Source organism: Rhea americana, unplaced genomic scaffold, assembly GCF_003343005.1.
Source record: "Rhea americana isolate MKP2758 unplaced genomic scaffold, rheAme1 scaffold_108, whole genome shotgun sequence".
In the NCBI taxonomy this organism is placed as follows: domain Eukaryota; kingdom Metazoa; phylum Chordata; class Aves; order Rheiformes; family Rheidae; genus Rhea; species Rhea americana.
Window position 1 is genome coordinate 1,037,885 of NW_028185128.1, and position 12,965 is coordinate 1,050,849.

At 36.2% G+C, this 12,965-nt stretch overlaps 1 protein-coding gene across 1 annotated transcript in view; it reads left to right on the forward strand.

Moving 5' to 3' along the window:
• Positions 1 to 12,965, forward strand: part of ADGB (androglobin) — a 141,090-nt gene that overhangs the window by 29,296 nt on the left and 98,829 nt on the right. The window contains 6 exon segments of the mRNA XM_085310817.1: positions 1,158 to 1,346; positions 2,684 to 2,709; positions 6,367 to 6,495; positions 8,139 to 8,225; positions 9,878 to 10,089; positions 11,962 to 12,090. Of these exon segments, the coding sequence (XP_085166943.1) occupies positions 1,158 to 1,346; positions 2,684 to 2,709; positions 6,367 to 6,495; positions 8,139 to 8,225; positions 9,878 to 10,089; positions 11,962 to 12,090 (772 nt within the window).

The following is a 12,965-nucleotide window of genomic DNA, read 5'->3' on the forward strand; positions in this document are numbered from 1 at the left end:
CAAGTTTCTTAAGTGAAAACAGAATGAGAGGGAAAAGTGATGAAAAAGCATCTAGATTTATAAAATTATGTTTACATTTTTAAAAATTTATAAAAATAAAAAAGTGATGATAAGAGGTTTTCCAAACATAATTTTTTAAGAAAATATACAGGCCCTGAGCTGTGGAGGCTATTACTGGAGTGTTAATCTGTAAAGATAATAGAAAATAAAAACTAAATTAGGCAGAATTTCTGTTTCTTTATTTTAGCTTTCCTGAAGTCATATTCTTACTACGCCTGCTTGCACATCTTTGTCAACCAGTCAGCCTTTTCCTTCTTCCCAAATTAGAAAGGAAGTATCAAAGGCACTGAATTTCTACAGTTTTGGAGAAAATATAAAGCAGACAGAACCAAGGCATCTAAGTGAATGCCTTACTGGGTGTAATGTTACTTCATAAATTCAACTTCATTCGATACTTCAATGAAAATTRAAAATTCAGCACCAGAGAAACTGTCTGGGAAAGAGTAACAACAAGCGGTTGCTGTAAATTTTGCTCTCTGCAGAACTACTAATTGTTTTTAGGGCAAAGTCATTGTAATAAAAACCTATTCTCATTCTTGTTTCGTAAATCACTGTAACAAAGTCTAGTAATACTGTTGAAACCATAGCATACATCATAAATCTGTATGTTAGAAAGACAGATACTTGAAAGATCATTATTTGTTAAAACTCCTATTTTAAATTTAAAAAATTAGTAAATACTTGTAATAATTTAGTATTTTTTTACTGACTAAAAATATCAAGTATTGAAAATGATACTAATTTTTAGCAACTATATCTAGTATTAAATGATTGAAGAAGTATCAGTTTGCAAATACTGTAATATAATTTACTTTGAAATGTCCTCAGGTTTTTTTGGTAAGTGATGGACAGCCTCATTTGTCATGCCTGTTCTCATTTTGATAGTATTGTGCTGTTGCAGATGTTGCAGATATTAAGAAAAGGTTGTACCAGTGAAAGTAAATTCTGCATAAAACTGTAACTGTGCTTTTATGCCACTTCTTCATTTAGCGCCAGGAGATACTCTATGTCCCTTGATCATTATAGTGTTATTTGATCTTACTTTTCTAAAAGACGGAAGTAGAATTTTTTCTTTCTATATTTCTATTTATTTTCAGTTGATGAGATGGATTGTAAGTGAAATTTGTGCAGTCTGGAGGATATATAATGGAAAAGTTTTAACTAGTGAAACGTCTACAATTTTTTGGAAACCATGGGAACATATTTATGCCTTATGTAAAGCTACTAGAGGACACATGCCCCTGTACAATAGCTATGGAAAATATATAGTGAAACTCTACTGGATGGTGAGTAGTTGCTTCTAGGAACATAAAACATTATATCTCTGTACAATTTCTCTAGCCAACATGCCAAATTTTTAATGATTAAGGTAAGTATTTATGATTAGAAAAGATAGATGTTTGTAGAAATAGAAGTGTTGACAAACTTGGTAAATGAGAATGAAAATGCATTCCATAGGATTTTTGTACCATTTAGAACTCAGTCATTAAGCTTTGACATTGAAACATAGCCATTAATTTGAAAGGCAATATACTTTTTGTAGATTACATGGAATTTTCAGCTTGGTAGGAACTGATTTTTCTCTGGGCTGTACAACAAGATACTATACTTCCATTTATCTTTTTTCTTACTTTGTAGAAAGAGGATGCAATAATGCTAGTTGCTAAAGTTACATGTATATTCAAACCGTCCATTGAAAGGGGCTTTTTTTCTAATACTTACGACTTTTTTTTGTCTCAGACAGCAATTTTCAGTATTATTCTGTAGCACAAAGCACAATTTCATTGCATTTGAGAAAAAAAATCAGATCATTTTGTATTACAAAATCAGTGGCTAAAATAGTGTTTTTAGCACAAGGTGTGTTTTCACCATTTGTAATTTTTTTGAGCTGTGGTAGAAATGTGATTTTTTGGCAGATCCTGTTTTTTAAGGGTTTGATTTCTAAATTACATATATCCTCTTGTAGTCCAGGGGAAACTCTTTTGATTTGGCACAATTAGAGAAATTTTCTTTCTTTTGCTGTATTCTTACACCTCTTTGTTTCATGAGAGTACTTGTTATTTTTTTTTTTACTCTGAATCTCAAAAAGTTAATACAAAGTGTCATATATATGCTCGCCTAATCAAAGGTCCTTTATGCCACTTGATTGCTCACCGTTGGTTGGCTTTGACTAATTAAGAAGATACATTTCATTTCATTTTTGCTAGATAAATAAATTCAAAGATTGATTGTGGGGTCCCCAGTATACAATAAACKGCATGATCAAAACCATCACTCTGCATTTTTTTACCCAATTTTTGTTTCACTCTTAATTTCAGCTTTTGAATTGTTTACTTTTACACATATACTTTAATTATTTTAATCAAACTGATGCACCACTGATGCAGGAATTACATATATTACCTTCCAGCCTGATCAAACAGATGTTTCCTATTTCTGTTTTGATTTTATGTTTTGTTTGCTTTTAAAAAGTATATATCTCCCTCTCCTCCTTTCTCCACCCCAAAAAGGTAAAATTTCTGACTCATTTAGCCTAGCCATTTATATTTTCCAGTGGTATTCGTAAGGCTTGCAAGAGCATATAAGAGAATCTCATTTATATTTCCTTCTGATGARTCCCCAGTTCATTGAGAACCAGAAGTCCTCAAGGTATAAGTAAAACTCCCAGTGGAATGTAGAAGGGAGACCAGAAGGTATTTTCTTAGAGAACAAGAGCAGTTGTAATACTGTAATGTGTGCTTAAGTATTTTGATTATTTGAAATAAAATTCAGCCTTTTTTTGAGGATTTGATATTTCTCCTCTATAATGCTCAAATGTCTGTATATGCTCAAATATTTTTCTGAAGTTTATCAAAAAAAGCAAGAAAAATAACAATGAGAAACGCATTGAGGGGATGATCAGAAACCATCAGAAAATAAAGAAAAAAATAGTTTGCCATAATACAATTATACTGTATCATTCTTACAATGTAATAATGCACTTTAATGCATTAATTTCTTTAATAAACTCCCTGAGATACTGTGTAAAATATTTCTGTTCTTGTGCACTAAATTATATAATATAGAGATAAAATACAAATGTCTAGTAGAGTCAGACAAGTGGTCCACACCTCCAGTGTACTGGAATTAAGAATGTTTTTTACTGTTTAAGTAGCTCAGTTGGCTGACTTTACATAATTATTTGTACTCAACTATGTTTAAAGATAATTAATGTTAAAGACTTTCAGTATGCAGGCCATTTACAGAAGACATACTGGCAAAACTAAAACTTGCATGGAATTTCTAAAGATAATGGAAAATAACTTCTTAACAAAAACATGAACAGCAATGTAAAGAAAAAAACACAAACTTATTCAATGGATATTTCTTCAGAGTGTTGAAAGGATCAGAAAGATGTATCTCATCCTTGGCACACTGTGAATTAAAAAAGAATAAATGTCACTAACAAAGGTTTGGAGGGTTTAGCTGCTCAAATTAAGCATTTTCAAATCAGTAGATCCAGGCAGCCCACAGACAGATTCAGAGTGCCTGTTTGAGATACCTGCTTTAGACATCACAACACCAACTGTCTCCAGCAGTAGAATTTGAGGAGATAGATTTTGGTGCTGAAGCTATCTGTTATTGTTAATGAGGATAATTTTTTTCAGGGATAATTAAGTCTCTCCACCTTATTAAGTGAGGAGCTACCAGAACCAGTGAATAAGAAATATTCAGTGTTTCTGAGCATTATCCTGGAGCTAAAGGAGCTAACAGTTCCTCTGCAGGGGAAGGTCTTGGCACTTCACTTTGTGGGAACTTCATGAGGTTCCTCTCTGCCCGTTTCTCCAACCTGTTGAGGTCCCTCTAAATGGTAGCATAAACTGCTGGTGCATCAGCCACTGCTCCCACTTTTGTATAATCTACATAATTGCTGAGGGTGCACTTCGCCCCATCATTTTGTGGGATACTAACTCAATGTACTAATAAAATATTTGGCATTGCACAAATTAGTGTCTTGTCTTACATGTTTGGGTCTTACCGTGAAGAAAAGGATATTTATTACATTCAATATTGTTTTATATAATATTTTATGAGATCCTATCTGAATGCTTTCAAGCAGGATGCTAAGGAATGCAACCAACATCCTCAGGTAATCCTTGAAAAGCATGGGGGACTCGACATCCTAAGTTTTTTCCTGACTGAGACCTTAAAGAGGCATACAGAGGAGGCACAATTATTGAATGCCTTCTTTGCTTCAGTCTTCACTGCTAAGGGCAGCCTTCAAGAATCACAGAGCCTGGACATAAGGGAGAAGGTCTGGAGAAAGGAAGACTTTCCTTTGGTTGAGGGGAATAGGATTAGAGATCTTCTGGGCAGGCTTGACATCCACAGATCCATGGGCCCGGATGGGATGCACCCACAGGTACTGAGGGAGCTGGCAAACGTTGTTGCCAGGCCGCTCGCCATCATCTTTGAAAGGTCCTGGAGAACTGGAGAGGTGCCTGAGGACTGGAAGAAAGCCAGTGTCACTCCAGTCTTCAGGAAGGGCAAGAAGGAGGAYCCAGGCMACTAYAGGCCGGTCAGCCTCACCTCCACCCYTGGAAAGGTGATGGAACAGCTCATTCTGGATGTCATCTCCAGACACATGGAGGAAAAGAAGGGGATCAGGAGGAGTCAGCATGGATTCACCAAGGGGAAATCCTGCTTAACCAAYCYGATAGCCTTCTMTGATGGSWTGACTGGCTGGGTAGATGAGGGCAGAGCAGTGGAGGTTGTGTACCTTGACTGCAGCAAGGCTTTTGACACTGTCTCCCATAACATCCTCCTAGAGAAGCTCAGGAGGGGTGGGTTAGATGAGTGGACAGTGAGGTGGTTGAGAACTGGCTGAAAGGCAGAGCTCAGAGGGTCGTCATCAGTGGCGTGGAGTCTAGTTGGAGGCTTGTGGCTAGTGGCATCCTGCAGGGCTCAGTGCTGGGTCCCATCCTGTTCAGCTTCTTCATCAATGCATCAATGACCTGGATGAGGGGATGGAGTGCCTCCTCAGCAAGTTTGCTGATGATACCAAGCTGGGAGGAGCGACTGACACACCTGAGGGCTGTGCTGCCATTCAGCACAGGCTGGAGAGCTGGGCAGAGAAGAACCTCCAGAGGTTCAACAAGAGCAAGTGCAGGGTCCTGCACCTAGGGAAAAATATCCCTAGGCACCAGTACAAGCTGGGGGCTGACCTTCTGGAGAGCAGCTCTGCAGAGAAGGACCTGGGAGTGCTGGTGGATGACAAGTTGACCATGAGCCAGCAATGTGCCCTTGTGGCSAAGAAGGCCAGTGGTCTCCTGGGGTGCATTAGGAAGAGTGTTGCCAGCCAGTCAAGGGAGGTGATCCTGCCCCTCTACTCAGCCCTGGTGAGGCCTCATCTCGAGTCCTGTGTCCAGTTCTGGGCTCCCCARGACAAGAGAGACATGGAGCTCCTGGAGAGAGTCCAGCGTAGAGCTACAAAGATGATCAGAGGGCTGGAGCATCTGCCCTCTGAGGAAYGGCTGTGAGAGCTGGGCCTCTTCATCCTGGGGAAGAGAAGGCTGAGGGTGGGGATCTTATCGATGTGTATAAGTCCCTGAAGGGAGGGTGTCAAGGGGACGGGGACAAACTCTTTTCAGTTGTYCCCTGYGACAGGACAAGAGGCAAWGGGCAGAAATTGAAGCACAGGCAGTTCCGCCTGACCGTGAGGGGGAATTTCTCCACTGTGAGAGTGACGGAGCACTGGACCAGGTTGCCCAGAGAGGTTGTGGAATCTCCTTCTCTGGAGATCTTCAAGGCCCGCCTGGATGCAACGCTGTCTAACATGCTCTAGGTGACCCTGCTTGAGCAGGGAGGTTGGACTAGATGATCTCCAGAAGTCCCTTCCAACCTTACTGATTCTATGATTCTATGATTTGCAAAGGTGGTATCTTAGTTAAGTCTCTTTATATTGCTATTTTTAGGTGTCTGTCATGGCAGCTGAAGTTACAGCAATGGTCTGTGAATGTGTCAGAAACACATGGTAGACCATACATAAGGGAATAAATATGTCTGGAAATAGTTGCAAGTAGATTAATCTATGGAATAGATAAATCAGAACTGTAATAAAATGCTATAAATGCTGTTTTCATGTTTCTCAGCTATTATATGAGACCTTCTTTTAAAGCCATCTGTAATATAAATCAAATTACAATATAATTGGATTCTTAGGAAAGTGTATGAGTTCTACTACATATGCATTCAGTTTCCAGCCCACAAATTCAAAGTTCTTTCCTTTTTTTTTTTTTTTTTTTATCTGACATACGGCGACTGCAGAAATCTCATCGTGGACGATACTCTGCCTTTCAACGAAGATGATAATTTGTTACTACCAGCTACAACCTATCAAACTGAACTTTGGCCAATGCTGCTCTCCAAAGCTATCATTAAACTTGCAAATACTGAGTATGTTTAGTCAGCTCATTTTCCGTTTTTTTTTGTGAAGTCACATGGAATTTATAAAAAATTGATTTTAACGTGCATAAGAAAAATATTTTACTAAAAATTTTGTAGTGACAAATACACAATTTTCTGAAAGATGATTCAATAAATCGGTAAAGCACATTCCTCAGTGATTATAGGAGGTACAGTGATTCCTTCTTATCTGTGTATTTATGTGTATATAGACACAGAAAACTTCATGAAGAAAGTGGAGTCCTCTCCCTATCTGCCTTATCTATCTGTCATTATTCCGGAAAAGAGTCACATGCTATTTTTGCCACGTAGAAATGTCCGAGAAATTTTATTGCAGTTTTAATTGTGACTCCAAATTGTCTTTTMGACTTAACTTGCCTAAAAGGAATGGAGATGTTTGTGTAAACGAATAAAAGGAAATTAGGCACAGTATCATCATATTATATGGTGATTCCCTTTTCAGAATTTTTAGTTTCTCCATTCTTCAGTGGGTGTACTAGTTCTTTCACTATTTCTTGCTGGACATTTTTGTTTTATTAGTTACACTTTTTATACATTAATGTTATTTCTTCAGAAGACAAAATGTACAAATCAAACTAGGAATTACAGAAAGGCTTTTATTTTAAATGCTAAGAAAAATCAACATTTTAGATGTAAATATATGATACAGTAATGTACAAAAATACATGCAGAATGTTTTTACTATTATTTCTTTGAAAAACAAGGTATTATTTAGAGATTTTTGGCCTGAAAGAGAGAAACTTTTTAAAATGCAGTGTAGAAAAGCAGCATATTTTAAATTATTTTCAATACTTCTAGAACAATACAGTTTTTGTGGGCTGCATGGTGATCCACAATTCCCAAACAGACCTGGAAAGTAAACTGTGGCCCATAGTGCAAGCAGTTGACATTTATGATCCTATGAAATGGGCAATGAACACCCAGTATTTAAATGACCAAGCTTCAGAAAAGAAATAATACATCGAGCTAGTCAACTAAGCTTCCCTTGCCAGTCACATCAACAGTTAGGTTTGTCAGAAGAGCGATCTAAAGTATTTCCACACTGGGCAGGGAATTACCTAGAGCTGCCCAACAGACAATGCTCTTTGGAAAAATGTGTTTGAAATCTTGTGTTTCTCCAGAGCACAAGGACTTGAGTCATGGCTAAAGGCTGGCACTTTTAACCTAGATCCTCTGAGAATCTACAAATGGAAACCTCGTCATAGAGTAGGAGCCATATCCTTTTGAGAGTGACAAATGCGATACCCTGGAAATACAGCCAGCTTTAGCATAATTATCTGGGAGTTAGAGGACCTGCTCAGTAGGTGGAAGTTCTAGATTCATTTCTGTTTTTCACATGAGGGATTTCAAACCTGTGTCTCCAACCCTACAGAAAGAGCCAGCACTGCAAGAACATGGTATGCTTGCTAACGATTGCGTTGAAACGGTGCCATTGTACGGGAAGGGACACAAAAGTAATGGGCCTGAATTCCTAAAATTGCCAGTAATAGCTTGTTTTTCTGCACTTTGCTTATCTGTATGTGTACGGTCTTGCTCCTACAGAAAGCAGTATTGACTGTAGAGTTGACTATGAGCTGGACATATAATTCTGTATGTCTGCTTTTGTGTTGCAGTATACGTGAAAGTGGAAGAAGAGAGCTAGAGGAATTTACAGTTTTACATGCACTGACTGGATGGATACCAGAACTTATTCCTATCCAGTAAGTTCTTCTATTAAAAAAAATCACATATTAGTTATTTAATTCTATAAAACTTAAAAATTCATCAGCATCAGTTTGGAGAAATGTAATACTTTTAATTCTAGCACTAGAAAAATGTGCCTTCAAGGAATCCAATTTTATTGTGTTTCTCTTTGCAGGTCATGCAGATAGCTGTAAAGCTATTTCTCGTGTTAAGCTGATTATTATTCTTCCTAAAATTAATTTATATTCTAATTGCTATTGAACTTTATGGTGAAAACAGGGTTAGATAAGTTTATGTTTAACCTAGTATACAGATACTGTAAATTGTCTGGCAATAACAGCAATAACTTTATATGTGAATGTACTATAGAAAGTATACTGCATGGTGTGAATTTGGAAGTAACTAAATTCAGCTAGTGTAGTGCTTTCACTTTTTAAACTGTAGCAGCTGGTATACTTTTACTTCAAATAAAAATAATATTTCCAACCTGTAATAATATTTTTTCTTGTTTCCTATGTATTTAAGTCCATTTCTTGTCTCTAGAAGGACAGACATTCTGATTTTCCAGCCTGACATTCTTTTTATTTAATAAATGATTGGGACCTGTGCAAATACAAACTTTTTTTTTTTAATTGCACTTTTTTAACCTTTTGATGAATAAATTTTAAAAGAATGTATTGTTCAGGTATGGTTGTTTTGGTTTAGGTATAATTTGTTTACATATTATTGTTTAGGTATAATAGTGTTTTGGTATAAAATAAGTTCAGTCATGACCTATTTTGTCCTTCATTTCAACAGTCATAATTTTTTGTCCCTTATTATGTTTGCAGTTTAGGTTTTTGAGTATCTGTGTCCTACAGCATGCCTGTAACCTATCGGCTTGGAGGTATAAGTAACCTGAATTTGGTTCTTTATGCAGTACATTCTTAATATTGCAACAACAAAGACCAGTATCCATGAGTCTGACACTTGCTGCAAATGTATTAATTTTTGCGGTGGGAAAACATGAATACCACAAAATTATTGTTGTAATAGTATGAAGATGGCCTCAGCTTGTTGTACAACTGATTATTTAAATAAGSCTGCAGTTAGTTTGCATGAAACTTATTCATGGTCCTGAATGATTCATTCAGTTTCAGTTTATTTCTGGAACCACTGATTTTATATGGAGAAACAGTGTGGCATCTATATCAAAAAGCTGTTTTAGCTCATGGAATCAGTGGAAGAGTCATTGAACTACATGTGTTGAAACAATAAGGAAAACTAGTCTGAAAGTACCTTTGAAAAGAGTTTTTAATGTACAGAGCCAGGATCATATGATACAGGATTATATGATACATTTGCAAAATGGTCTACAAATTTGCCACAGAGATTGAGCAACATCAGTACTGTGCCATGGTTTTGTTTACTAAAAGGCTTGAGTAAAGAGTGTTTTTACTAGCTTTTCTACAACAGCTCTTTCATTTGGACCCTCTTTTAGCAAACCATGTTATATTTCTGCCAGAATACAAAATCAAGCAAGTGTTGCTTATTTTCTAGAATAACCTAATCATTTTTCAAAGATTTGAACTGTCAGTGGTGGTATAATGTTCTCCAGATGAAGACCACACATTCTTATCTTATTGCAAATAGCAGTATCATTAAAGATTACATATGTTTGTTTTTTAAGGTCTGGTTACTTGCATAAAGTTTGGGACTTTTTGAAAGAGATTGTGCCAGAATTTAAGCTGCCAAATGGGAAAAGTCCAGAACTTGATATTTCTCAGCCATATATACAACCCAAAGAGACCAAAACTTTTGAGTTAAAGAATGAAATATCACCTGGGAATAAACAGTCGGATAAACCTGAGAAAGCAGAGAAAGCTGATAAAGTTGGCAAAGGTCTGTAACTGTAGAAACTGTTATCTTTGTAACCCAAGCATAGGTAAAGTGAGAATCATTTTTTAGGTACAGATTTGTATATCTTTATAATGCCACATGCAGTTCTGTAGGTTTGCTGTTTATTTCAGTTATGTCATTGAACATGTTGCGGTARTGTAAATTCAGAAGCAATACCAGACTCCTACTTTGTGAAAACTTAGTTTTATTTTGTGACGGAGATTTGTTCAGCTCAGTGGGACAGAGGCGTTTCCCTAAGGAGTGGTTCATTGCAAAAGGATAACAGTCATAGAGGTTACAGTTTCCTCAAAGGCAACTGAGCCAACACTGTTCTGACTAAATAGAATTTAGTATACATATCGTAATGGATGTTACAAAGAGTGATTACCTACAGAGAGTTCTGACAACTATATTTTAATGTGTACCTGCATTATTTTAATAACTTTTCTGTTTATGCTACCAAGATATAGATACTAAAATTTTTCAAGAGGTTATTTCAAAATCTTACTTACATTTAAATGTAACTAATACTTATAAACATATTTGCACCAGTATATTATTCTGTAACGTTTAGATTCAGGGCTGATTTTTGTTATTTGCTGTTTTTACTTGAAGACATAGGTGCAATTTCACAACACTTTTTGAGTTAGTGGAAAGTACAGATCATAAACTAAAAATTATATTTCTTCCTAGATTTTGAAGAAGTTGCCCCCCCCCCCGCAACTTTGAATCCCGGAGACTAAGTATTAATGTGAAAAGTGGCATAAAAAAATTAGTRGAGACCTGGCGGAGGGTATATTCTCTCTGCTTAGGAATTCTTGCCATCTTCTTGAGACCTATCAATGAGTGTAGAAGTTATTTCAAAGCTAGAATGGACATACACAAGGGTGCTGCCACTAGGGACAGCACTATCATTTGTCCAGCASGGCGATGTAATTTATTCCCATAAAGCTTTGTAAATTAAATCCTTGCTTAAGCTTTATAAATTATTTCAGTACCTGAAACAGCTAAGAATCAGGAAAGTGATTCAGGAATCACTTTCAGTGATCAGGAAAGCTCTGTAATCTTTGAGGTCACAAAGCTGTACTCTGAACCTTTATGAAATGCTGGGGGGGGGTGTCTTTTATTAGAAATGCATTTTTCTGTAGTCTTAAATAAGTATCACAGATAGAAAAAAGGTTCTGATTCTGGAAGATTTTTTTCTTCCCTGTGATATTAGAAGCATTCCTGACAGAATCCTCTTGTATGTTGATCAATACTTCCCATGTAAGACTTTTGTTTTCTGACCCGTAAAACTTTGCACTTTCCTCCTTAAGGCTGACATTTTCCTAGCTGGCTATCTATGTTTGTTTTGGAAAAGTTTGCCCAGAACAACTTAATAATTTCTGAGAAAAAACAGCAATAAAGAGTTTTTTTCTTTGAAATTTTATAATGGTTTTGTTGACCTTTTATTGAAATATCTATTGCCCTCATATCCTGAAACAGCAGTTGCTGAGTAATAGTCCATTGGGAGGCTATGGCCCTGCTCGACTGATTGTTTGGAAATTACTGGTGCATGGGATCAGGCACACTATGCCAGGAATTCAGGAACTCCAAACTTTACACTGGGGAAGTAGGAGTTGTAACTGAGAGGTGGGACTGGAGCATCCCTAGCCCTCTCTTAGTAAATCTGTATTTACATCTTAAGAAAATCCTACTTTTTTTTTCAATAAATGACATTAGTTCTTCACTGTATCTCAGTGCTTCTAACTGGAATAGTGAATATTTTTTTAATTTATCTAAGATGTCATTATACCATTTGCCCAATACAGGATTCTATGACAGAAAATTTTTATCTGAAAAACAGTAATATGTCATTCTTATTTTGTTTAATAGAAAAAGCAGAGCAGAAAGAAACTGGAAAGAGGAAAAGCAGAGATGGAGAAAGAGAAAAAAACAAGCCATCACTTCAGTCCTTACGAATCTCAGCAGATATTCAAAGCTCTCTTCAAGCCTTAACGGAGAGTAAGTCCTGTGCTTTCAAAGCTAGAAATACAAGCAAGGACATACACATAAAGAAAAGGATTTTGTTTGTTTTGAATTTGAATTTTTTAGTTTAAGTTGCAGGAGATTTTAAATATACTTATTTAAATCATCTTCCTGCTTTGTGTTGTAAATCCTGATTGAAATTGGTGGTTTGAATCATTTGATTTATATCAATCCAATATTGCTGTTTGTCGTCAACAAATATTATAAGATTTATTCATTTGACTTCCTACTTTTTATACTGCTAATAGGGTTACTATATTAAAGGAACATAGTTGTTTCATTGGTAGTAGTTCTCAAATAGAAAATGAGGCATTTCACATGAATATAAAAGAGAGCATGACCAAACACTCAAGTATCATGAGGAGAAGAAAGCAAAGGAGAAGCAAAGGATCCAAGTTAAGTGATGAATTCTAGAAATTGTGCTAAATCAGTGAAAGGGCATTAAGAATTATCAAAGAGTGTGGAACCACATGACATTTTGGTCTTTATTCTGCCATATAAAAGAAAGTTTACTGTTTATCTAAAGATAGTTAATGATATATCAAGAGATTTTATAGAAAGACAAGTTCAGGTCTGGTGGTCATAGAACTCTTTCATCCTGTATCTGTTCATAAACAGAAGATGAAAAGCGGAAGTTATAAAGACATAAAATATCCATAACCTTTATTAACCTTTGTAAAGCTAGCAAGATAATGTTTTTCTGAATGAAGTTTTTTCTGTGTGTCAGTGGGATTAAGAAAGGTGTGATTCAATTTTCCTAAAACTTTTGAACCCTGAGGTATTGCACATGTATATTGAAAAGACTACATTGAAAGGAAGGGGTTCTGTTCAGACATTACCAAAGGAAAAAA